This window comes from Vidua macroura, chromosome 12, assembly GCF_024509145.1.
Source record: "Vidua macroura isolate BioBank_ID:100142 chromosome 12, ASM2450914v1, whole genome shotgun sequence".
NCBI classification, from domain to species: Eukaryota; Metazoa; Chordata; class Aves; order Passeriformes; family Viduidae; genus Vidua; species Vidua macroura.
Window position 1 is genome coordinate 13,088,470 of NC_071582.1, and position 27,902 is coordinate 13,116,371.

Consider the following 27,902-nt stretch of genomic DNA (forward strand, 5'->3'; position numbering starts at 1 on the left):
CAGTATATATTGGTCCTTCAAGTAGAGTCAGCAGCAATAGCAAAAACTTGAAGAGCACTATGGAGTGTCTGGCTCTTTTCCCTTTATCTTCTGTTCTGTGGGGCTTCATCCTGGGTTTATGATCTGGTCTTGTTCCAGGAAAGCACAGCTGCTGGACTAATCAAAAATGGAAATGTGGTTGGAGATGTAGCACATAACAGATTTGAAGAAAATGCTCTGAGCATTGTTTTGCAACCTGCAGTTAGTGTTTGAGCAAGAACGGCATTTCTTTGTAGCTGGTTAGAATAAGTACTTTGTTTGTGCCTCTGGGCACTTACAGACAGGCAGCAGATTCATCAAGATGTTACTTTGTGTTTTTAACAAATATGGCCCCTCTGTACTTCTGCCTGCTAGGGTTTGGTGAAAGATTTGGTGGAAAATAACCAAGTAATTAGCACAAAAATGGGTCTGAATAAAATGTTTCATTGTGTTGGCTTTGTTTTTGATTTGGACTGTATCATGGCTTTTCTAGTAGTTGTTTTAAGAGCGTTAGAATCAAAAGTAAGACTGAAAGTTCCCTGAAATTAATCCTCCAGCAGAAGAAACAGGAAAACCAGAAGCTAATATTTTTACAAGTGGCTAATGCTAGATAACTGAGTTCGTGAACTTAGGGAGGATAAACGTTACTGAAAGGAACTGAAATGTTTTTCTTTTTGTCAATTTTTTCTCTGCTCACAGTGATTTGCATCATGTGACAGCCTTTAGCTGTGGGTTTGTGCACTGCTCTGTCTTTGACAGATGCTCAGAGGAGCACGGTGTTGCTTGTTGCTTGCATTTTGAGAATGTTTTGTATTGTGCTACCTACAAATGAATCACAGAAAAGAAGCAGCTTTTGGGCAGCACCATACTTGCTCTTTATTGCACTGGGAGCAGGAGCTGTTTCCCTGGGAACTCTTCCATGCATCTCTCTACACAGGGAGGTACCTGCAGTGAGTTTCCTGTGCCACACTGCCCTGCTCCTTCCTGCCACCAAGAGAATGGGAGGCTTCAGCCATGGGCCTTCTGTCCACAGCTGGGCAAGGCATTTGCCATTTTTGTCAAGGGGGAAAGTAACTAAACATGGATAGTTACAGGTCTTGGCACTGGTGGTTGTCCTGGTGATTAGGCACAGAAACAGGTGAGCACTGAAGAGAATTCCCTGTCCATGTGACTCTTCACGTCTGGAGTCTCAAGAAATTGATTTAGGATGGGGAAGCTTACTCCTGAAGTCAAACTTCCCAGGTCTTTAGTATAACAGACTCTGCAGAACAAAGAAATATTTGGTAAATTCTTTTCTTGTCATGAAACCGCTTGATCAAACCTATGTTCTCAGTTACTTCTCTGAAATCAATAAATGAACAGTTTCTGAGGGAGGAATAGCTCCCCAGTAAGCATCATTGTTATGTATGTGTTAAATACACCAAATGTTTGGTGTCTCTCTGTTTTAAAAACCTGTGATGACAAGCACTAGGTACTACTGAGCATTGCATCAGAGGTTATCCATTGTGCTGTGGAATAGCTCCTCATCTCCCTGTGTGACACAGGAAAAATCTGAGCAGCTGTTCTGGGCTCCAGTGGTGTGACCTCCAGAGACACAGCCCATGGCTCCATAGCCGGACCTTGCAAATAAACACATGATTTGCATCCACATCCAGTGTAGCTCTAATGTAAACATGTCAGCTCTCTGGGAGTTACTGTCTTGTTAGTTGCTGAATTATATTCTTGGTTTCTGCTTAGAAAAACATAAAAAATATTATTTATTAAAAAAAATAGTAAAAAGACTGTTCAGAAATGCAGCTGAGGTCACCAAATAAACATTTTCATCATCTTTTTGCACCAGCTGGATTGTAATGCCTTGCAATCTTAAATGCTAGTTTCAAAAGGGTCCTGTACTCCTGAGGATCTTACTGAATTTGAGTTGGAAGTACTTAAGATTTGATTTTACTCTTATTTTTAAAAATGAGACAATAACAGGCACCATGCATTATTACTTACTTTTAATCAGCGTTTGTGATCAAGCAGTAAATTTGTGATTTAAGCATGAAGTTTGGGATCAAGGCTTGCAGAACTTAATCCAGGAATTCTGAGTTCCATATATTTTAAAGGGTTATTTTGTAATGCAATCAGGAAAGGACACTTCCATAAAGTGACAAACAGAAATATGTAGTAATCATCTCAACACTTGTTTTTTTCTGGGATTAGTTTATATCTATTTGTTCCTAATGGAAATGTGTTTCACAGTGGGGCAAACTGATTCCCAGAGATTTATTTTTTCTCTTTGACAAAGTACATGTTATTCACCACTAGATTCATACCCTGTGATTAACATAAAGTCATTTCCTAGAAACAAATCCTTCCTGAAACTTCCTTCCAGCCATGTATGTGATCTTTGTTATACCTATAAGCACAGTGGAACCTAATGCTTAGAAGCTTGGGATAATGGTGGTATGTTTTCAAGGATTTTAATTAATTCTATAATTTCTCTATTCTCTTTGTTGGGGTGCTCCAGAATGCATATTTGTTTAAAAAATACAAAGGAAGAAAACAGTTAATGATGGATTGCAGCATTCAGAGTACATTTTCAGTGCAGGTAAAACCAGATGCTTTTAACCTAAATGGTCTAGCCTGACTTAGGTAACTTTGTTTAAAGTACCAAAAAAGGCAAGGTAGTGGCAGAAAGAGGGTATTTATAGCTCATCAAAGGATTCCTTTTAGCTTGCCCTGAGCTCATCTGAGATTCATGCTTTTCTCATGCAGTGCTCTGGTAGATTGTAACCAGACCAGTGTATTTCAAGTCATGCATTTTGCTGTGCCTCTGTGCTGTACTGCACAGAGCCCAAAATTCTACCTTCATTATGAATATCTTCCTTTAGCTTTGTCCACTTACAGTTCAGTCAGTTTTCTGGAAGTGATTTAATCTTAAAATGCTTCATCTGTCTTCTGGAGGTTGTGGGCTGTTAGTTTAATCTGTTTCCAAGGAGTAGAGAACAATTCAGAAAGGGTTTTCATCACCAGCTGTTCTGGGAAAGGGCCGTCCCCTGCAGCTGCCCACCTCCTGGCCCTGCTTTTTCCTCACAAGGGAAATACTCAAAGCTGAGTTAAGGATCTTGGTGCAGTGATTCAGGTATTGAGGTGAGTGTCAGGTGGGTTTGGCACCGTTCAGGCTTCTCTGGAGACTGATTGCTCAGATTGCTTGGCTTTTGAGTTACGTGGAAGTATGAGGTATTTTTCTCTATATTGATTCTATAAACTTTGAGTTTCTTTCAGTTTTTCCTGCTCAGGCTATTGCTAATATCAAGTGTTACAGAGCACTTGGTGTAGGAAAAGCTGTCCCAGAAGTGCTTCTGGTATGAAAGAATAGTGTGTTCAGACAGCTATTCCTGTGTTGACTTGTCTTGCAATTATCTATCAGCCTATAATCTGAAACAGTTAATATTCTCACAGATTCTCTGGTGTGTTTTTACTGCACATATGCAGCTGGTACTTGCAAGGCAAAGCTGTAAACATTACTTTCTGACTTTCTTGAAAACAAAAACCTGTTTAAGTTTATTAATTGCATGTTTCTTCTTTAGTTATAGAGTCAAAAACACTACAAGGAGAAAAGGGAGAGCACAGTTTCAATGCTCCTGGAACATTTGTCATTGAAAATACAACTGTTGAATTTCAGAAGAGCACAGACAGGGAAATCATAAAGATCCAGGGGCCTCTTGGAGCAGATTTCATTATCAAGGTGGGGTGTGTGAATGTACAAATCTACAAAGTTATTGCAAGTACATGCAACACAGTGGTGGCTGTCCATCAGCTTGTATCAATACAACAAAATCTTTTAGCTAGCAAGTAAGAAATCCTAATTACAGTCCAGAGATTATTTATGCCAAGAAAATCCAAACAAATTAAAATGTTACGTGATTAATGACTTCCCTGTGGTGGAAAGTACCACAGGATCTTTAATGGTAAAAAAGGCCAGGATTTTTGTTTTAAATACTGCTGGAAGAATAGCAGTGTGACCCTGTGCAGTGGATTGAGCTAATCCAATTGCAGACTGCCACCTACTGAACCTGAGCACTGCTTCCAGCAGCACCCTACAATCTCCCTCAGACATTGCTAATGACCACTGACCATTTCCAATCCTTTTAAATTTCTTTTCTATCCAGAACACATACCAGTGGCTCGCATCACACATCAAGATATTTCTAAGTAGGAACAGATCTATATTTGACTGCCAAAGGAAGGCACTCATACAGTTTGCCACTGGAAGTGACAGAAGTTTCAGTATTATCAGACTGCCTGGCTTTACCTGTCACACTGTAGAAATAGAATTTCAGTAGTTTTCCTTTTGCATCTCCAGTGTCATGTGCAGCTAGACTTGCCTGACAGTGTGCTTGGATCACTTTTAGACTTCTTTCTGCAGCATATTTTAAATTTTTTGCTAACAAAGACATAAACCAAAAGAATACAGTTAAGAACTTTGCTATTTGAGGATAGATAAGCAAATGGTCACATTAATGCCTTGAATAATTTGAAAAACAAAGTGCATTCAAATGTTTGACTATTGGGAGCCTAAATTTCATGGCTACTCTAGACTTTCTAGGAGTTTTATGTCTGTTATCCTCTTACTCTGCACTGCTATTGTGTATGAACTCTGTTTTGAAATGGCATGAGCAGTTGAGTACAGTGTACATGTGTGTTGTAATGGAAATTTCTTCAGACCAGGTACTCTGGATCAAAAGAGAGTGTGGTTCAGTTCTTCTTCTATCAACCCATCAGTCATCAGTGGAGACAAACAGAGTTCTTCCCCTGCACAGTGACGTGTGGAGGAGGTAAGTAATGTCAATTCTTCAGGAGTGATAACAGCTAAAGATTAAAGGAGCTGATTTACAACCTTTGTTCTGCATTTTTAGTGATTAGATGTTTGTGTTTCTCTGCACACTGGTAATTCCTCAGCAAAATAAATGACAGAGCAGCAGCTAAGCAGGCTGGTTAAGCTGGCACCAGCATTGGGGTTTTTACATGTTGTCACTGGAAGTCATGTTTTTTCCATAGCTGATGTTCATTTGAGTAAGAGCGTTGACTAAGAAGTAAAAATATGACATTCAAAATGGAAAATTGCAACTCTTAGTGGATATTTGGGGAAAGTAAGCAAAGAAACATGGTGAGATTTTAAAATAAGAATAATCAAGAGGTGAAGAAGTATTTCTGGCCTCAGTAGTATACATGAGGGAGAATTTTAGAACATTTAGTTGAGGAATTAGTTGTACAGAAAGCAGAATAGGTAAATAGAATTTAAAGAACATCTGCTGTCAGTACCTTTGGCTGTCTGGTCGTAGACATTTAGTCCTGATGGTGGCTAGAGCAGCACATGTGGTATTGTAGATCTACTCCTGGTTTAAGCACTGCTGCTTAGATGAAGTGTAGCTTCTCTCTGCTGCAGCTTATCCAGCCCAGCCCACTGCTTGTCATGTCTGGTTCTGCAAAAAAAGTGTGGGCTCATGGTAGGAGGAGTGTTTGACACTGCAGATAGCAGTTTCCCTTCAGCTAGCATTTCCCAGGGCACCTGGAAAACAGACCAGGATGCTGGTGATACCGATACAGGGATTTTCTGGAGAGTGCAAATGTGGTTTAAATAGTTACTTGGGGCATGAATAAAGAGAGTGAGAGATGTTTAAAGTACAAGCAGAGTCTGGGGATCTTTTGAAGGACCATCCGTTTTGGCATTTGCACCTCCCTGTGATCTGAAATGCAGACAATATGTGTGTCTGATATGTAGTCCCACAGGAAACTACTGTATCTTACAAGACACTTGGCCTCATGAAGAGTGATCCTTGCTGGAGCTGTGAGTGGCAATGCATATCCTCTGATGATTCCATCACACTGTGTTTATAACTTTTTTTCCTTAACTTGTCTGACAAGGGAAGAAGTATAAAGCATCACAGTTACTTTTGAGGACTGCATGTAAACACTGGATAGCTCAAGGGACATATTTACCTTCAAAGGTATTGGCTCAAATCCAGCCTTATTCAGACTGCTGTTATGGCTTGAAAATTATAGCTACATGTCAATCTCTTTGAAACCATCCAGGGTGTTCAAAGCCCTGCTTTGTGGCTCCTTGTCTACAATACAAAACTGGTACCTTTATCAGAGGGGCTTGGCAGTCCTCAGGGAGGGCAGGAACTGAAGAAGCACAAAAACTGAGCTACTTGGTCATGACAGTAGTATTGTTAAGAACAGCATGCAGGGAAGTTGTATTGCAGATGCCTGGCTTTAACTTGTTATCTTAGAGAGGATTTAGTGTCCACATTGTCTGTTTGGCATCTGGTGCTGGCAGTAAAAGAAAAGCTTCCTCACAACAGAGATTTGGAATTAGTGCTTTGCCATTCCTCACTTGGATGCTGCTTCTGTCTTTAATTCTGTAATCTCCATGTATTGGAAGGGGCATCTCAGAAAGCACAGTCAAGCTTGAATGAGCAAGAGTGTTTAAAAATTGTTTCTCTTGTTTGCAAGTGACATTTCTTCTGGGTCCTTTCAGTACTTACAAGAACTGAAACGTAGATGCTGTGAGCACTGGAACTGCTTAGTTCTTTATGGTTATCACTCTCATGCATGATGACACTTTGGATCAGCCAAGAGACACACAACTGAAGCCACTGATACATGATACTTAGCATTTTCAGTAGGCACAGGGACTTGTGCTGTTAGTTTGTTGACTCGGTTTGATTTTAATTCTTGTGGTCTAAAACTTTTTTTCTTTGCACATACCAGAACATCCTCCTCTCCTCAGTTTAAGTCCGAGTAAGCTTTTTTGAATGAGTCTTTTTTTCTTAGCCAAAAAATAACCTAGTTGTTTATAAAACTCAGATCCCTTCTTGCAACCAGTCTCCACATGTATTTTATTATTTGTTTTTCACCAAGTAGTTAGTTCAAGTCTTCTTTTGTTGGCTCTTCAACTCGGAATGTTCTTGAATCTATTTCTTGGTTTTCTACAGTTCCTTAGCAATGTTTTTGGATCCCATCTTCAATTCCTCTGGCTTTCTGTCTCAAGTATTTATTTCTTTTAGCATGAATGACTGTTTAATATAGCTCTCCAACATGCTGGTAACTCCTCCTTGGAGAAGGGCAGTTATACATTGTGGGACATGTGCTAGAGCCATATGGCTTCATAGTTTTGCTTTCTGACAGGTGAGTTGGTGCAGTACAGGTATTCCTGCATCAGAAGGAAAGATGTGTGCCTCTACTCTTAGAATATTAGTAGAATAAAGAGCTGGAAGCTCATCTAGTGTTAAGACAGGTTAATATAATTGCTGTGCTGAATTGCCTTAAATGAAGGTCTGGTTGTGCATTTCCTGTTTCCTTGTTTAAAAGCAAACCAAAAAAGAGTAAGACAGAACATTAATTCCATGGGGGGAAAAGGCTGTTTTACTTTATCTCCATTAACAAAATTTAACTTTGCTTCTGCCCTAGGTTATCAGCTCAATTCAGCTGAGTGTGTGGACATTCGTCTGAAGCGTGTTGTTCCTGACCACTACTGTCATTATCATCCAGAAAACAAGAAACCAAAGCCCAAGCTGAAAGAATGCAACATGGATCCCTGCCCTTCCAGGTCTGCATGGCAAATAAGTTTGTGACACAGGCACTTACTAAGGAAGAAGGAGTTGTATTTACTTAATTTAAATTCTTTTTATATTGAAGGCTACTTAGTCTTGTTTGATTGTTGTGTGTGTTAAAGGCTGATACCTCTGCCTGTAGATGCGTGGCACTTCTTCAGTGTTGCAGAATTGAAGATTTTGCTTATACGGAGATATTGTAAACATTTTTTGCTAAAGGGCTAATTCTGCTTTGTCTGTTGCTGAGTAGTACAGCACTAGTGTGAGGCTCTTGTGAGGTTGTGTGAGGAGGACAGAAGGTTTGCCTACTTTTGGATTTATTGATGCTGCCATTCAGAACATCTCAACAGCCAGACAGAAGCTCCAGTCGGTGCACGTTTTACATATGGTTTAACTTGCTTTATTCATTTGCCTACCATAAAAGTTTGATTCTTCATTGGTAATGTAGTGTTGACAATTTAATAATTCAAGCTTGGGTCTATTTGTTTGGGTTTTTTAAAACTAGGCATTAAAAAAAAATCATCCCAAGTAAATATCCTTTGGTACAAACGCCACAGGATATTAGTGCCAAATTGTAAAGGCTATAGTACACATAAATTGTATTGAATTGCACTACAGTATTTCAAACTAACTTTTGGATTGTCTGGTGAGGTTTCCTGGCTGTGCTAAAGAATCTTAAAATAACATCACAGTATCAAGTCCCAGAACCTCACATTAATATGCCAGCTGGCTGAGCTAGAGTTATATGCAAGAAAAGGAAACACTCTCAATGGATTTCATTTCCTATAGCTAAACTGTCCATTTCCTTTCATTCCTGTTGAACATAATCGTTGATAGTGACCTCTAACAGTTATAGATGTGCAGACTTTCAAGAGTTTTTCCTGGAGAGTTGATCACTGTATGAAGCAGAAAGACTTCAGTAATGCTTGATGGCAATGGGTGCCAAATGTTCCAAAGCTGGAATGGGAAAATTAGGGGAAAGAAAGGGTGTAATTATATTTTACTTTGCAAATTTAGTTTATGCAGCCAGGAAAAGGAAAGTACTACTGGATATTATACCATGTTTCCTAGCATTGGAAGTAAGGCTTTGTGCCTGCTCTATGCTATGCAGTTCAAAGAAACAGTTCTAGAAGAGTCCTAAGCAGCATTCAGAACCTATCTAGGATTAATCTTGTGATGTATTTATTTCACTGACATGTCCCTCAGCAGTCTTTGCTACAGATAGAAGTATGTGAATATTTTTTTGTTAATGAAGTAACACAGACCTAAAGGGTCACTGATAATAAATTTCTCTGCTGCAGGCTTGCTCATTTAATATTTAATGGTGGTATGAAATAGAGAAGCTGTATGGTGAATAGTTCTTTATCCATGCAGAAAAGGTAAGATTATACAAGTCATAAGGTTTGCCATAAGGCTTATGTGTAATGAAGTAAGATTCCTGCATTTCACATTGGGGCTTGCTTACTTCAAGCATGATCACATAAAAGTATGTACTTGATGTACAGTCTTGGGTATGAGAAATAATGATGCAATATTTATTTTTTTTGACAGTGATGGATTTAAAGAAATCATGCCCTATGATCACTTCCAGCCACTTCCTCGGTATGTATAACCAGGATAGCATATGTGTCAGCTTTAGCACAATTTCACTGCAAATATACTACTTCAGTACTTAGATAATGGAACATATTTTGATTTTTTTTTCTATACAGGAGGATAAGTTTACAAGAGTCCTGTAAACATCTCTGAATCTTTTGGTTTATTTTAGTATGCTCTGGATGATTAGCTTAACAGTCAGAGGTTAATATGCTCTTCTTGAAAATACCAATGTGAAGTCTTTAAAATAAACAGTTGTCCCCCTTGGCCACCTCTGGCTGTAGTGCTGAGAAGAGCATCATCTTTAAACTGCATGTATGAATTCTTGTCTTGAAAGGTTTTTCTTTTGACAGTGTATGATATTTTATAGAACAGATCTCGCTGTGTACAGGATTCTGGAAATTCTTTTTCTCTTGAGAGGTCTGATCCTTCTTCTCTTTAGATCTACAGTCTATTTATTGACATCAAAGATGACATGTCACTTTCAAGATACCAAATATCTGTTTCCTTAAATTAGGGAATTAGGGCAGTTTGTTACTTTTTTTTTTTTCTTTTTAACACCTGAATCAATTACAAGGATTTAAAACTTCTCAGGAACCCTTAGATGTTTTATAAAGAATGTTAGGATTAAACAGTATTGAGTCACATTTGCTTTTAATGTAAAGAATTATAGTTGAGTTAGTTGCATATTTATCTGAGTTGAACCTCTGCTTTATTATGTCATGCAATGAATAATGTGTATTTTTCTAAAGAAGTAAAGATATGAAATAATAAGAATGAAATCATAGACTTGCACAGCTTAGAGGAGCTACTGATTACAGCTGATATAACTGTCATAGTTTATTTCTGTAGCAATTTGTCCTTGTGGATCTGCTGTCCTGTGATGTACTTTGGCTTTCATGCATAGATGGGGATTTTTTTCCTCTATAGCTTTATCCTGTAGAGTTCTCTAATTATATTCTGTGTCTCTCCCTTTCCATATCTTCTGCCAATGCCTTTGTACTTCAGATCTCTCCTGGAACTCAGCTTAATGTATTTACAGGAGTATTTCATCTTCTGAACCACTTAGGGCTAGGAGACCACTTGGAAGAGAAATTTAATCCCCCTTTCTCTGCTTTACTGTGCTCAGCACGTTTGCATGACACTGTGGTGAGATAGATTATGTCTGTGATAAAGCTGTGGGCAGGATCTCTTATTTCAAACACTAAGAACTACAGACAGAGGCCCACCTCATTTCAGCACCTCGGTGTGCTCTGTCAGAAAGCATCATGGTCGTCCTGGGTGATGCTTCAGAGGAAGGACTGTAAAATAGCAGGCGGCCAAGCAGGGCTCAGAGTTGGTGCCAGCAGGAAGGAGAGAGGAAATGGGCTGTATTGTACTGGGAGGGCTCCTAAGGAAACACCACAAAGGCATAGAAACACCTTTTCTTGCAGGAATTGCTGAAAGAAAACAGCAGCTGAAAGTTTGTTTGCCTGCATGAGGAGAGGACTCTGGTCCAGTGTGGATGCAAGTGTTGCTTCAGTGCAGCAGCATTTGTCTGTTCTGCTGCCTGGCAAGGAGCTGAAATGCATTACCCTGTGCTGGCTCTGCTTTCATTTCTTTTCTTCTCTTACCTGTTACTTGCATGCTGACCCAGGATTGTTCTTGCAAAGCGGGCAGAAAACCAAAGTCCTGGATACATACTGGAGCAAAGCTGTGCAGACTGCTTCACCTCCACCAGCAGTCCTACCTCACACCTCCTACATAACACCAGGGCCATGTGGAGGCTGCCTTGCAGTCCTGTGGTGTGCACCACTGCTTTCCCATTGACACGAGGAAGTTGTGGGAAAGTCGTGGTGCACACCACAAGATCTTGAAAGAGTTCTCCTGTGGCTAGAGTTGTAAATGCCCCACTGAAATATTTTTACAGATGGAGAATTCTTTTGAAATAAATAGAAAAATTTCCCAGGATGAAAATTTTCTTTTAAAGCTTTTGGAATGCCTCCATTTATTTCAGACTTGTTGGACTGTTGAGGATCCCTTGACAGCTGTGGGTTCTGGAAAGTATCTCCTTGACTGCTTGCCCAAGACCCCCCTTTTCCCCAGTAGCCATGGACCTCACTCCATCTTGAAAATGCTTGTGGGAGTATAGGATCTGGAGTGTGTTTGAAACTGATGAGATAAAGAAAAACAACTATAAAATTTCACACTATAAACACTTGCAAGCCTTATATTACATACAGCACAGTGAGCCTTACATCTATAAATCCATGAGCTGCTAATTCATTAAACAGCTAATTGCTCTTTAGTTCCTGGTTTTTTAAAAGAAAATTAGTTAACACTGGCCATTCACTTAAGTCAAAGAAGAGTGTAACTCTTGCTCTTCAAATACATTTTGTTATTGTGATATGACATTAGTATCTCATCATTTATTCAGAATGCTTTTGAGTGTATACTTCATTGTTGATGTCCCATGGCTTCCTCTGTGTTTCATACTCATTCTTCTGTTGAGCTTAAGCATGATTAATATGTTTTTGTAGGCAGCTTAATGAATTGCCTAAAATAGGAAGTGTCCTTGATTTACCTGCTGCATCATAAAAAGTATATTGCTTAAATTTACCTTTGATTTATTGGCCTTTGCTTCATTGAGTCTGATAGTATGACTTCTTTATGATAGCCAAGTTGATTACTCTTGATTAATTGATTTTGGTGGGATATTGTAGTCCTTGCTGAGTCCATTGTTCAGAACAGATACAATTCTTTTCATGGTCCTTTCTGAGCCTCTGCAGTAACAGAGATAAGGTTTAACTAACAAGACATTGATGGGCCTTAAGATGTACTTCAGGACTCAATCATTTCCAAGGGCTTGGCTTTGATTCATGAGGGTGATGGAAGGAAAGCAAGAGATAGGAGGTAAAGGGTGAGGAGATAGTGTGTGGGGGTCATTGGAACCCACAGACAAACACTTTGATAGAAGCTTGTTATGTCTAAATGTGACAGGAGCAGGACATCATTGAAGTTAGGTTTTTTTGAGAGGTAATTGTTTAAATGTGCATACATACTAAGAGGTGAATGGAACTGAGTTTGTAGCCTAAAAACCTCCATCTCATTCTCACTTCAGATGGTGCAACAGTTCCCATCTTTATTGTAGTTAGGTCTAAGATTGTGAATAGATGTCTATTTTGAAGCTATTTCTTCCCAGTGGATTGTTTATCATCTCTCTGTTGGAGGCTACTACCCCAGAGCTCTGCTGGTTCACAGGCTTTTCTTAATCCTAAATTTTCCTTAATCTGTGCATTGCCCTGCTGCAGGAGCAATCAGCTGAGCTAGCCAAAGCAGCTGAGATGGACAAGCAGCTGCCTTTTGCTTGAAGCAAGCTGGAAAGTGTGAATACAAGGTCATTCAATGGCATTTTAATGAGAATGGGAAACTCTTGCAGAACTGCAGACATGACCAGCCAAATGGTACCTGCCACAATTTAATTTCATCACAGTCCTTATGGATGAAGGCATTTTGGTATGAAATGGCTGGGTTGACCCAAAGTATTAGAAATCCCAACAGATGTTCAAGGGCAGTCTGAATGATGAGAGCAGTGATGAGCCTGTAAGTAATAACACCCTCAATCAGGGCAGCCAGATTTGTCTTTGCCTTTCAGACTTCATAGGATCTTAAATACAAGGGTTTCTTGGTCTCTGACAATGGTAATAAGTGTCTAGGTGATCATGCAAATTAATTGTCAAAAGCATTCAATTTAGATAATTTAGACTATTTGAAAGTAAATTTATTCCAGTAATCAAACTCAGTATATTCCGTTTCTAACTTATGTATGAGAATAAAAGTTGAAATATACTTACATTTGCAGTTCTACTTCTGATTTTGCACATGAACTTAAGCCTTGAATAATGCAAGTCAATGTATTTGTATAATAAAGAATCCAGCAACCAAACTACCAGTAAGCTTTGATTTGCACTAAGGCTGGACTCCATATTTTGCATTTTTAGTAGAGGTTAGTGGAACAAGAAAGAGACTTATGAGGATTTTTTTCCAGGTGGGAACATAACCCATGGACTGCATGTTCAGTTTCCTGTGGAGGTGGCATTCAGAGGAGAAGCTTTGTGTGTGTAGAGGAGACCATCCATGGAGAGATACTGCAAGTGGAGGAATGGAAATGCATGTATGCCCCAAAGCCCAAAGTCATTCAGACCTGCAATCTGTTTGATTGTCCAAAATGGGTGGCAATGGAGTGGTCTCAAGTAAGTTGAGAAGCAATTTGGACCTTCAGTCTTGTTTTCTAAAGAAAGCCTCTGGTCTTGTGTTACAATGTATTTATTAGCACAGGACTATTAGAAAAGTATAGCCCTGAAAGATAATCAATAGTACTGGGAAAAGTTTGCTCTAAGCAGTTTTGCCTGATAATCAAAACGTTGATGTGTCTGTGTGGAGCAAAATGCAAATATAGAATTCCTTGTGCTTCTTGAGTTCCTGCTTTGCATGGAGAAGTTAGAGGTCAGGCCCCTTTGCAATCAGGTCATTTATGTCTCAGTTCTTGATAAATGTAGTATTTCACTGGCTGTAATAGTTAAAGGTGTGTCTGTCTCAGGGGCTGGCAAGTTTGCAAGGGTGATTTTCCAGCATTCTTACCTTTCATTACAGTAACAATAGCCTAAGCCAGCTTGTCCTGGCTGTAGTTATCTGATACAGTCAGGTCAGCACTCCTGTAATTCCTTAGTTCATCCAGATGACATCAGTGACACGAGAGTGTAGAAAACGCAGCTCCCCTCACCCAGCCTCGACCGAAAATCACCACTGTGAGAGAGTGCACTCTCAGTGCATAGCCACATCTATTTCAGCCTGCTGCCAATCAGATAAGCTTCACAGAACCCCAAGAAATCACTTACATTCCCAAAACTTAGACTTTTTCCCCCCAGCATCGACCTTTCCCTTATTCACCCTAGCAATGCAGGGACAAATTCTTACATCTCTGTGGGAAAACTTCAGCGAACCCCTCCTTGCACTGCATCCTTGTGAGCAGTGTGTGCAAGCGCAGCCCTGGGGGCAGCAGGCTGAGCTGCTTTGCTGTCTCCCCAGTGCACGGTGACCTGCGGCCGGGGGCTGCGCTACCGCGTCGTGCTGTGCATCGACCACCGCGGGCAGCACGTCGGGGGCTGCAACCCGCAGCTCAAACTGCACATAAAGGAGGAGTGCATCGTGCCAATACCCTGCTACAAGCCAAAAGGTAACTGGAATTTTGTCTGCGCCTGTTATCGTTTTACATTTTTGTCCAGAGAATTAAAAGCCCCTGGTAACCTTTCTTCAGAAATGCCAGAAGCTGGAATTTACTAGGATTTTTTATTTTTTTTTTTTTTTTCAGTTTTGGCAGAAACAAGCACTTTAATTACTGGTGCTAGGAAAAGTGCCCTGCTGATATTTTTTGCTGATAATGTGGCCAGACTGTCATGAGGTGAACGTGCCAACTAAATCTATATAGTCTGGTCAAATTGGGAAAACCAGAATTAATGAGCTTAACACAGGGAGCAGGAGTTGTTCAATAATACTTGAAATGGGAATGAAACTCCATGTGTATCACCTGGGATGTTCTTGTTTGCTTTAAATTAAATGTGTTGTCCTAGTGTCAACATTCTCAGTGTGACTCAGCAGCTCATTAAGTTATACTCAATCTACTTGCCTTTTTCCTTCTCTATTTCTGCATATTTAAAACAAAGAATGGAGATCAAACAGCATGACAAAGTTTTCTAGTAAATTTTGTGTTATTATCCTGTATAGCTACAAAAGCATTAGATCAATAAGCAATGCAAACCGTGAAATTCTGAGGTGATTAATGCTGACATCTACATATTGCTTTGATTTTGGAGAAATTACTCAATGTTTTGGGTTTTTGTCCTCTACCAGAAAAAAGTCCCGTGGAAGCAAAATTGCCATGGTTTAAACAGGCCCATGAAATGGAAGAGACCATCACAGTCTCAGAAGAGCCGACGTAAGTACACTGCCTTTTACAGTGAAGAAATATTTCCAGTGTGTTTTACAGATCTCTGGAATGATTGTTGCTGCGCAGTTTGCTTTGACAGTTGGCCCTCCATGGGAGATGAGTCCTGTGGTGAGCTGCTCCTAATTTTGTATCACAGTAAATTTGCTTCTGGAGCTCCTGTTCTGGATGCTACAGAGCTGCACTATTACAGTGCTCCTCTATCATTCAGGAATTCAAAGGATCTTGATTTAGCCTATTTAAGCTCTAATTAATGCATGTGGAGATGCTTTGGCAGAAATAAATTTAAAAACTTTAGTTTTATCCTGGTCGTAGCTGTTACCTCAAGAATGTAGTGGTGGTATTAAAACTTAAGAGGTACTTTGTAGGGTTGCCAGGATTTCCTTGGGGGGTGACACCAATGCATAAAGTGAGAAAAACCTGCTGATCTCTGTGCTTAGCTGCATCTATGGGGGTAAGTTGTGCTATTTTACATGTGTATATGTGTGAAATAACATCTGGATTTTGTGAGTCCTCTTAAAAACTGATGAGGTTAAGCCTTGCAAGTCCTGCAGATGAAAGCATAACTTAAATCCAGCTACACTTGTTCCTGACCCTTGTATGTTAGGGCATCCACACAATTCCTTATATCCCCTGTGTACATTTCATACACACACACATTTATTTATATGTGTAATATATTCAATATATAGGCATTAAAGTATTTAAATTTCTAAAAAGTATTAGCTTTGTATATGGTGTGATTTTGAACAGGATTTTATTGTGCTGTGTTGAATTCTGCACTCTTTTGTAGTAATGTCAGTTTGAAATAATTTAGATAAGCTTAATGAAGTTGCTTTGGATTTATATTGCTCTGATAGCAGAGTGTACCTTATGCTTATTTTACTTCCTCCATCAAGCTATTTCTGATTTTTGGCACACATGCAGCAACAGGTGTGACCATGAGTAATAAAATCTTTACACCTGCAATGACTCACAGAAGAAACCTCTTGCCAAACAGGTGTTTATATAGTTATGGAGACTGTAGTTTAAACTTTTCACTGCTCCAGCCTCTCAAGTCAAGTGTCAACCTACTGTGAGTGGTTATTTCACTCTCCAAATCAGTGGCCCTGAATTCAGGCAGGGTAGTAGCAAAGATAATAAAAATAAAGTGTGATTGTCAAAGGGGGATGATGCAATCAAGTGTGCTTTTAAAGTGTCAGGATAGCAGAATGAAGGTATATGAGGTCACTTCTAGAGAGGATTCAGCATGAAGCTATAAAGAAAATTATCTCTAGTATTACACATTCCTGCTGTGGCAACCATGAGCTAATGCAGTTTCTGGGTTTTTAGGATCCTTCAGCATCAGTCTGACAGAGCAATCAGGGAGGACTGGCAGGGACACAGCATTGCTGGTTCAGAGGAGATGTAGAATGTAACAGAGCTGAGCTGGAAACTGTCGTGGGCTGCCTTGTGCCTTGTCCTGACAATGACAGCATTTATTCATCCTTCCTAGCTGTGACCCATATATTCCACTGTGGCCTTTTTCTTCTCCACTTACTCTGGAGACTTAGATGGTTTTCCTCTTTCATTCATGAGCCTCATCCTGTCCTTAGTCTTTCCTTCACAATTTCCAGAAGCATCTTCACCTGAAAGATTTCTCCAGCCACCTCTTGCTGACTCCTCTCACCACCCCCTCTGTGCTGGGGTGCTCTGAGGCACTGTGCACCCCACTCTGGGCTCTCCTGGGACCCAGCTCTAACACTGTGGCCAGATTCCCCATGAGTTACATTTTGCTGTCTTCTGCTGCCAACTGCCCACTGTTTAGTCTTCTAAGGAAGTTGGCAGGTAAGGAGAGATGAGAAATAGCTGATGCCTGACTTCATTCCTTTTTGCAGATTGTCTGTGGGTCATGTGGACAATAATGGTTTGCAACCACAGAATTTCTCCATCAATGCTTTAAACATTGCGCCCAAACTGTTCTGGTCCTTTCCAGCCAGAGTCAGATTTTTGGGGCAGGGATTAAGGTTTAAAAACAAACTGTGACAATAAATTGCTTCTTCTCCCAGAATAAATTATAACAAGATTTCCCTCTGGTTCAGATCTATTTAACTTTGTTTTCTGTAATTTAGACATGGCACAGTGATAACTCACAGCCCACCTCTGCCTAGCAGGAGACTTATGATTTCCTTGGTAAAATGCAATCACTTCTAATTTTAGTTGTTCTCTTGTCATCCAAATTTAAACCACAATATGAAGTCTCAACTTCTAGTCCATCCTTTTATGACAACTTTCTCTCTATGCTTTTGTGTGATGTTTTCGTTGATAATGAATAAGAGAATAAATGCAGCTGTGTTTTAGAACCCACAAGTGATGGATATGCCAAAAGTAGCTTGTGGAAGATAAATACTTCTGCCTCTGTGGTCTACCACGGCTGGTGTCCTGAATTTACATAGAGGGGGAATGTTCAAAAGCTTCTTTTTTTTATTATTAGCAAAATAAAAAATGACTGTCCTTAAAGTGAGGCCAAGAAAAATGTAGGTCTGACCTTTTTAGTTTTCAGTTGTGGAATGTGATGACAGTTGATACCAATCATTATTTTAAATGTTCTTCCCTCGAGCCTTCTTAGTTACAGTGGGATTCGCAGAGAAGCTCCAGCAAGTTTCTGCATCCTTTTTATTACTCGTAAGTTAAAGAAATAGACACCTCAGCTGTCTTTCTCTGTCATTGCTTAGGGAAAAACTAAAATGCTTTCAAAAGCTGATATATTTTTTCAGCAGTATGAACTCAAAAGTGATGTGAAATGCAGGGTTTCTCATAAAGGTTCCCACTTATTGCATTGGAGTCATTTTCACAGACATGTCCCCACTGTGCCTTTGGTGATAGAGAATTACTCATTTCTCACAGCTCCTTCTCTGAAAATGGGCTGGTGATTTTGTCCAACACATTACCCTTGAGGCTGATAAAACCAGCAGTGTGACTCTGTTCAGAGCAGGCAAGGGTGGTGATGCAGGGAGTGGTAGGGTGCCAGCACCATGGAAGTTCTGCTCAGTAAGAGCCAGCATTGTAGATGCTTCTTTAGACTTATCCAGGACCCTTGGTGCACTAGGATTGGACTGGAAATATTGTTAGAGCAGCCTTTTTTCCTCATTATTTAGGCAGTTCCTGTCTTAGCTGAAAGCAAGAACTATAGTTATGAGGAAAATAAAAAATTAAGAGACACCATGTTTTCTAAATCTTCAGTAAGCTGCAGAGGGCTGTGCTGAGTTCAGTTTTCAGTTTAGATTTGATTTGGTTGAGTTGGACTGCTCTGTCCCAGTTTAATCACCATTAGTTTAGGTCACTGCTTCATTTCTCAGGTCATCCTACAGTCATGTGCCAGGTGAATGCACATTTCCATTAGTGCTAGACTGATAACACTGCAGCATGGACATGCCCTCCACTGCATCTGAAGTGTCTTCATTATTTATACCTGCTCAGATGGGTATAGGAGAAATTTGGTTCAATGGAGCATTGGGAAGAATGACTGGGTAAAAAAGCTGATTATAAAAAGTTGTACCTGCTCAAACTTGCATTTTTCTATTTTCTTTTTTCTTAATAAAAAGAGGAGTCTCATCTGAAGATCTCAGCAAATTTCCAGTTACCAGTTTCCTGTCCATTATAAATTGCTGATGATCTACAAGGCATTGTAGTACAAGCACTCTGATGCTCCTTAATCCTGACCTGAGATGACTCTGAGTGTGTGCCCACTGGAGGCAGACTGAGTTTTCTTCAGGGAAGTATTGTGTCCAAAGCATTTAATGTGTATGCTGGGAATGCCAAAATGCCTCACATCTGAGGCTGGTGGAGGTTGCTTTAATGACCTGTCACAGGCTTTGCTTTTGCATGTTCAAGATAAAGGAAAAAATAAAAAAAGCCCCATCTGCCTGAACTCAAAATTCACATAAAAATCAGCTCTCTGTGTTCAGTCAGTTCCTTGCTCTGCTTTCACATTAGCAGTCTCCATTGACATCTGTTGAAGGTACTTAGTGTGACTTGAACATGATCATCCTTGGAGAAGTTTTATAGTTTAGGATTTCAATAGGTAAATAGTCACATGACTAGTTTAGCAAATGCCAAGGTACAATAAAAAGTATTTTGTGTGTTCATTTTTTATCTTGTGCTTCACTGAAAAAATACCAAACACTAATATTCAACATGAAAAGTTCAATTTTAATATAGGCTTATTATAAGATAAGGAAAAAGGTGTTTAGAATTTTCTGAGTTTCTTTATACATCCGTTGATTGCTGAGTGAAATGGTTGCTGTGGTTCAAAATTTCCTTTAATTTATACAGGATTTCAAAAGAATGTTTTTGGAATACATTATTTTTAGAATGTTTAAATGCACTCAACTAACAGTACACAAAACTAACACTAATTCCTGGTATGCCACTGTCATGCTTTTACCAAAAGAAGTTATTTCTTTCAGACTATAAACTTAGGTATGATTAGAAGACCAACTATTTTCAACTATAAATGTCCATCAATTTTATTTTTCCAATTAGATACGTAAGTATAAATGGACCTATTTTTTTTTTCACTGAAGGACAAGAAAGTAATCATTCTGTTAAGCCTGTGCACACTGGCCTTGATCCAATAAAGCACTTAAGCACAAGTTTCCCTCTGAACACATTGTCATCCTGTTGACTTCAAAGCACAGCTAATATGCTTAAGTTAGGCTCATGCTTAGGCATTTCATTGGATGAGGGTGATTTTGCCACCCTAGGTAGTTTGCATGGCTGTCTTTGAAAAGACTTTGAGATCTGATGTTCCAGGATTAAGCTGATTCTGTCTGTTGGGGTAAGAGAAAGCCTTCCTTTGCAGCTTTTCCCACAGAACAGTCATTAGAATTTATACCAGAGGCATCTGGACACTGATCCCACACCAGCTGTGCCACCGGACTCAGTGGGCTCTTGGGCTGTTCCTAACCTGGCATTTGCTCAGATTTGATCGCTGTAGGACAGAGCCATGCACTGTTTTGATAGCATCCTTCCAATAAACATCAATCTGGCCTTCTTGGAAGGTGCTCAGACCTGTGAAGGGATGAGCACTGGGAATTTCTGGTGTCAAGAGGAGCTGGGGATAGTGTGCCTTTTCCTGAAGGCTGGTTAGGACCAGTGAGCTCTAACAAAAATTCTGAGACAGCTCAAGGAAATGTTGATGGGCTTAGATATATTTACCTTTGTAGCAGAGCCGTAAAGCTATTTCATTAACATCTCCTTAAAGAATAACCAGTTAATCTTTTAACCTCTGTTGGAAATGGGAATAGTCTTTTCCACAGGAAAAAGCCTCTTCTGGGGTCTGTCCCAGTCACAGCCTGGGTGACTATCCCAAAGACTGACTTGGAGTATCCTTACAGGTTATCCAGCCATCTGTTCTCCTTTCTTCTATTTGAGTCTCCCTCTGTGTATACTGGCAATAAATTATTGGCAAGATGATAAACTGTGCACAGAATCAAACCACACTGTTGACATTTTTCTGTGCTTACTGTGTATGTAGAGTGTAAATACTCATTTTTGTCTTACACAAGTGTTCTTATGTTTGTAAGGGCAGCTTTCCTGCAGTAAGGGAAAGATAATTTATGCAAGCTAAGGGCCAAATCTTTGAATCCTAATTTGGATCTTTCTTTCCAAATACATTTTTAACATTGGTCAAATTATCCTCCTATATCTCCCACTGGTGTTATGATTATCAGCTACATTTGGACACATAATAAAGAGCAACTGCAGCCTTTTCATGGGGAAAAAAAGTTCTAGGAAATTCTGTATTTGACTTCTTATAAAGTACACCCCAGGGCCACCCAGGATAACTTTATTAATGAAATCCAAGCCCTTGTCTCTAGTGCCATTTGGAAAATGACTATCAGATATTAATGTGACCCTCAAAGTCAGAGACTATTATAACAAATTCATGACCTGTAAAACAAGATTTTATTGTAGTTCATCAGGGCCATAAATGCTTTCTAATAAAAATGATGGACTGTAGACAGGTTAGACCTCTGTATTGAAGATGAGAGGCTGCTTGCAAGATTGAATCTGAAGAGCCTGCAGTGGTGTGCACTGGAAATGGCTCTATTTGAAAAGTGCTTCTCTTCTCTCTGGTTGCTGATTATTAGTATGACATAAGGTGAGGACCTCTCAGATTTAGGCAGATTGCAAATATATTTTTGGCATATGCCCAAGTCTGTGTATCTGGGGAGTTATTTTATATTGTACAGATGAATCTTCCTGGAGTTTCTCTTTTTTTCCCTGCTGAAGGAGACTAAGAAAAGATTTAGGTGTTCTCCCTTTTCCTCAGCAAGGATACAGCTTTCTCTGTTCCTCATGATTCTTTCTCCTCTTTTCCTACATCTTCTTGTGTGAATTTTGGTAAATGGTCTGGGATGTGAGAGTCAAGTGAGAGGCTTAAGATACTTGATTATGCATTCTATTTAAGCATCAGTATTATGTATGTCTGCTCTGTGTATAAACACCCATTTATGTGTGTTGGCTGTGTTTTAGCTGTGCACACACAGGCACAATTACATGGAATAAATGACAGTGCTGTGATGATCTGCAGGTTTATTCCTGAGCCCTGGTCTCCATGCAGTGCCACGTGTGGCAGCGGCATCCAGGTGCGAGACGTGAAGTGCCGGATCCTTCTCGCCTTTACTCAGACCGAGGTTGAGCTGCCTGAGGAGGAATGTGAGGATGAGAGGCCACCAACAGAACGAGTCTGTCACCAGGCATCCTGTGACAGTGATCCTGTCCCCTACACGCCAGAATTTCCTCATGCTGAAGATGGCAGTGTGATTTATGACTGGGAATATATTGGGTTCACTCCATGTTCAGCCACGTGTCTTGGAGGTACCTTATTTTTTCTTAATTTATCCTGAGTTGTAAGAATTTGGCATTGTTTGGTATTGTTCCATCTCCCGTTAGTGTTACCTTAAAGTAACTATGCTGATTTGTATTAAAACCTGCAGCTACAAGCTTTAACATATTTCTGGTTATCAATAGAGTATTTCAAATGACTTTCTTTCCTTCAGCAAGCACTTATTGGGTAAAGTAAGGTGCAGGAAGTTGATACAGCAACTTGCTTTAGTCTTGCTGCTGCAGGAGTGTCAGCTGCAAGGCCCTCTGGTACCGCTATGTCTGATGCATCAGTGGTGGAAATGTTTAGATGATCCACCTTTTCCTAGGAACCAAAAGTGTATGGTTTCAGAGTAAAAATTCCCATGTTTATTCCTTTTCTTCCAAAAAGCTGCCATTTTCTGCAGAACAGTAGGAATACAGGGCTGTAATTAGGGAGACTTGCTTCCAGCCTGGCCGGCGTGAGGATCAAACGGGAGCTGGTTTGGGTCTCGGTGCACTGTATCACTGCCTGGGAGCTCTGTGCCATACATCTGTCTGCAAGTAGTTAGGCACATTCCTGCTTGGATGTAATCGAATCTCCCTGTCGTCGTTAGTACATGTTACCAGACAAGGCTGCTGGTGTTGCTACTACTTACTGTACTTTGGGACTGAACACAAGTGAGTTATGAAGTGTTAAGTGGAGGCAGTGGAATTGTGAACACACCTATATATGACAGGACTGCTGACATCAGTGGGAAGTGAAGACAGTTGTACCCATAGAAGAAATAAAAAATGTAGAAAAAGGGGAAACAGAAACAATTAGAAGTGGGGAGCGAGATAGAGCTCACAGACAGCAGCCTCCTTTGTGCTGCTCACCAGCTCAAAGCTGGAAGACACAAGCTGGAAGGGATGCCCCAGAATGGGATCAGCAGCATGGTAAGTGACTGATAGTGCCTCCTTTATCATTTAACACTGCTGCTTACTGAGGGGGTTGATCCATAGGAATAACAGCACCTGTGATCACAGAAGCTGGAACATCCCATTCCCTGCATTACCTGCAGTGGGCATCATGACTGGCTAGGGAGGAGAGACTGGAGTCCAAGTATGTTTGTAGAAGCATGAGATGGTAGTGACAGCTACTGTGGGTGAGTGACTCTGTTTCATATTTTAATAAGATAAATATTTTTAGAAATAAGGAGATTGTACTGTAAAGCAGAAGTAAACCATTCATTAATTCTAAATTTGTGGTTCTGGTATCTCAACTGATTTTTGTAACATACAACCATTTTCTTGCCATCTTAAATCCACTTTACTGCTTTTTAGGCAATGTCTTTGCCAGAGGTGTTCTGAAACTCCAAGGTTTTCAAACTTTGAGGGTAACATCAGATATGTAGGGTGAAATAATCTCTAGTCTTTGCACATGCGTGTGTTTGCATTCTGCATCTTCAAGGGTGAGTTTGTCCTTGCAAAAGCATCCCCATAAAAACTTGCACTTGGTGTGCAGGTTGATGGTAATTTAAGGAGCAGTTTCATTGGAAGGAACTTCAAAATGATTGATGAGCAGAATCTTGTGTTCAGCTTAAATTTTGTTCCTGAGGGAGCCGACTATGAACTCTGTTGTTGACTTCTGACCCTTTCATGAATTTGTGAGATTCCCTGACCCAGAATTGTTCTGTAGGTGTTCATAGTAATCTAACAATTTGTTTGCTATGCAGTAGAAATGACTCACTTGAAGAAGTTTGAAAGACAATATCTTGTTTGTGTTTTTAAGACTTCTGTGGTATCACTGGTACTGTGTCTAGACATTTTCCTTATGTGATGCTCCTGGGAAATGTGGGAAGTTGTCAGGGTGTTTTATCAATGAGCAGCTTCAGAAGCCCCCATGTTGCTGTGCTAGTTAGGTGATTTTTCCTTTCTATCAGCTCTGGTCTTCTGGCTGCCTTGGCAAAGGCTTTCAAACAGACCAAAAATTACCTGCCGATAAATAGTTTTCAGGGAACCAGACATCTCTTCTGTTTCCAACTCACTGCAATGTACTAGCTAATGATCTCACTGTCTACTGTTTTTCCATTGTGTAGTTCAAAGGAGCTGATCCATTTCTGCTAAGTTTTATGTTCAAATCTCATTTCAATTAGATGAACTCTTTCGTTATAAGAAATAAATGTTGTCTGAGTTTGGAATAACCCAGTGTAATGTAAATTATATTGGGTACTTTTTCTCTAGTATGTATGCATCTAGCAGTGGCTATTAAAACAAATTCCTGTGGATTTCTGTATCCTCGGAACTCCCTGCCCCCGTTTCTTGGTACTTAACTCTTTCTGAATGAGGGAACATTCTGCAGGCTCTAAGTAGGCTGGAAGCTTTTATAGCAAATATTTGAGCAAAGTCCGAATCTCTCTTTCAGAGCTTGTCACTTGCACCTTTTTTTTAATCCTCACACAGACTAGACTTGTAATTCAGTCTCCTCTGGTCCCTCTGCAAAGCAGATGAAAAAATGCAGATGGAAACATTGGGGTTTTTGGGTATTAGACTTACAGAGAGTGATTTGCAAGGTGTTATCAAACATCATCTTTCCAGTTCTAGAGCAACAATCACCCCAGTCTCGGGTCACTTGTGCACTTTCTGCGGCTTCTCACACAGCATGTGAAGAGCCAAACAAGTTGAGGTTTTGAGAGCAGCTAAGTTGTTTTATGCATCTTAGCATAATTAATGCTTCCTTCATCAGTCTTTCCATGAGTGTAAATAAAAGTTGTCGAGGCCTGTTAGTCATAGGCAGACATCACCTTTAATACCCGTAGGAAGCTCTGTAACCAGTCTGAAATCTAAAGATCTGTTTTTTTATTCAGCGCCTGAAGAAATCCTAAACTGAAAATAAGCCAGCTGTGTGCTTGGGGATCTCAAAATTTGCCTTCATTTTCCCTGAATGTTGTTTTTTTTTTTGTGTTTCTTTGTTTTTGTTTTTGTGTTCTTTTCAATCTGAAGAACTTTGGCCATGATATGAGACTCCCAGATGTAAGTTTAATTTACATAATATAATCAGTAGGGAATTAATAATCATTGTGAGAATAAAGAATATTCCTGAAGAAAAATGTTTTTGTTGTAATCTATAGCATTTCTTTAGCATTTCTTGGTTGTCAATCATTTACTACTCAACCATATTTTAAAGGGATGTTTTTCATTTTAAAAATCTCTGAACATTTTCTTGTTTAAATATACCTTTAATTGCATGAGGCAGATTTTGGTGGCTAAATGTAATTATTATTATTATTTATACTCCATATGCTTCAAAAACTGTTATTTGGGCCACCTAAAGTCATTACATTGGCCTAAAAATAATGAGATTAAGCAATAAATAACATGCACTTCCTGTTATTTCCTCTATAGCCTCTGTGGCTTTGGTAACTTCAGAATGCAGTCAGGTTGTGTTTTCAGGCTTTTGTCTGGACCATAAGGGCTAAAGGTTTACCATTTTATTTATGAGAAACCTGAGATTCTTAGAATATTAATGGATTCTAGCCAAATTTAAGGGCTCTAAGAAAAACAATGGCCATTCAGAGACTCACATATAAAGCTGAGAGAATTTGCTCTCAGCTTGTGTTGGAGTCACCTTGATACCTGGTCACTCATTTGTTTCATTAGCTGCAGATGTTGTTTACTCTCTTACAGAACTATAAAATAGATGCACAGAGAGGCTCAAGGATATGTAGAATTCGGCATCTCTTCTGAGTTATTTTCAGCTTAGTACATACCAGGTACTTATTTTTAAGAAGCCACCAAACTGATAGTCTCTGATGTAAATAAATGTCTTTCCTCTTCCAGGTATAGAGAACAGACCCACCTTTTAACGTTTGCACAGCAGCTTTCCACCCCCATTTTCTTTGTACTTTAAAAATGCAGGAAGAGAAACTCTGGGCTTAATTCAAGCATTTTGATCTTTTAAAACAGCTTCAAGCACTGTATATTTCATCGCACAGAAAAGATTGTAGAAGAATGTAAATGTATGTGGTTTGAATGCTGGGTTAAAATAGAAAATATTCTGTTTCACTGAATAGTAGGGTAATTACTACAATAGTGCATCAGATTACTGTAAAAATACTTAATGGTCCCTGCTGCATACATAATGTTTTAGTTAAATTATCTACTCTGTTTATATTATAAGCCAAGAAAGTCATATATATAAAACTTTGCTTGTTTGAATAATAGATTTTTCCATTTTCCAATCGACATAGAATAAGTTTATCAGTGATTGAAGTTCCCAACTAATGGAAAATTATAGTTTGGGGTGAGAAATCTGATTAATTGTGAAGACATTTTGACAGTTATGTTCAAGCAAATTTAACATCAATTACATGCAGTTATTTATTGAATGTAGTTCTTGAACTGCGAACGAAGGAACAGGAAGGGACTTCCTGGTGGGTTTTTGACAACTCTTTAGTATCCATTTTGTACTTAGAGCATCAAAAGAGGGTGCGAGTTTTCTTTCATTGAGGCCCCGGTGGGGAAGAATTGCTAATGCAGTTTGTGCTCTGTACTTCAGTCAAATGCAAAACACACCACATATCAACATTTTCTTCTCTTAATGTGATTAAACCTCCACAGGTCCTGCTGCAAGGCAGGAACGCCTTAATGAACTCCAGGTGTCAATTTGTAGACAGACCCCATCACCTGGTATGACATGCCTTTTGTCCATTTGGCTGGCCAGTTTAGTTTATATAGCACCAAGATAAAAATTTCCCATTACATTATTGCCAATTTAGATGGTCTGAGGGGAATTTCATTTCATTCCCCTCCTTTGTGTGAGCTATTAAGACAATTCTGTGTGTTGCAACCTGTTCCAGAGCAGAAGCACCGCTTTGGAGCACGATTTTCTCACAGCAACACAGGGAGGTCAGCAAAGCTAAAGCTTGGTAGAAGCTAAAGCATAGAGTAGATTATGACCTAAAATATAGATTATATGGATGCTTGGCATGGACTTGATTACTTGTCTGGTAAGACAAATCTGCTTCTGTCAGAACCCAACTCTAAATGCTTCCTTCTCTCCTGCAGACAGTCAAATATGAATTTCCTATGTAAGGGGAAAGGGAAGCTGCTCCTGTTAAACAAAATATTGAGGACTGACTGGAAAAAAAGCCTTTTATTCTCCTACATCTATGCCAAAATTTGTGCTTATTGTTTTGTCATCTTTGGGCATTTTCATGCCTGTATTACAGTCATGGGATTTGTTGTTTAATATTTATTCTCAGCCTGACTAGTAAAGTAGTTTTACCACAATGTGTGTGCTCTACGTTAACAGAATTATCAATACTTTGATACAAGGGAACTGAATAGGTTGTCAATCATATTTAAGGTCAGGTCTTTTGCTCTATAAAAATTCATCACTTTGTAGATGTAGTCAAAACATTTATATAACAAGGTCTATCTGAACTGCAAATGAGTCCCAGAGGGGATCTGGAGGTGTACCAGAGAGCCTGCAAGAAACTGGAATTCGTGTTGTTCTGAAAATTGCTACTGGTTTACCCCTGCTGAGATGTCTGAAGTAGTTGGACTGCCTCAAGTGGGACTAATACACTGGACTGAATCAAAATTGTTTATAGATGGAGGGAACATCTTTGGTTTATGAAAAAATGACAGTGCTTGTGTACAGGAGAGAAATAGTGGCCTGGGGGTGGAACTTCCTGTGTCAGGTATTCCAGCCCTCTGGAATGAAAATGGCTGGTGGTCAGCAGTGTCCTTACAAAATCACTGAAGATAAGAAGGAAAAGAATTTAAATTGAAACAGGCTCTTCAAAAGCCATTTTTACCTGGAACCAATATAGGTATTTTATGATTTCAGCTCTTTTGTTCTATAGGAT

At 39.5% G+C, this 27,902-nt stretch overlaps 1 protein-coding gene across 1 annotated transcript in view; it reads left to right on the forward strand.

Annotated features, from left to right (window-relative positions):
* ADAMTSL3 (ADAMTS like 3) overlaps positions 1-27,902 on the forward strand; it is a 171,311-nt gene that overhangs the window by 107,782 nt on the left and 35,627 nt on the right. Inside the window, exons 9-16 of the mRNA XM_053987886.1 lie at positions 3,591-3,748; positions 4,727-4,838; positions 7,477-7,615; positions 9,171-9,221; positions 13,243-13,447; positions 14,283-14,430; positions 15,105-15,189; positions 21,776-22,062. Coding sequence (XP_053843861.1) covers positions 3,591-3,748; positions 4,727-4,838; positions 7,477-7,615; positions 9,171-9,221; positions 13,243-13,447; positions 14,283-14,430; positions 15,105-15,189; positions 21,776-22,062 — 1,185 coding nt within the window. The remainder of the gene's footprint in view (positions 1-3,590; positions 3,749-4,726; positions 4,839-7,476; positions 7,616-9,170; positions 9,222-13,242; positions 13,448-14,282; positions 14,431-15,104; positions 15,190-21,775; positions 22,063-27,902) is intronic.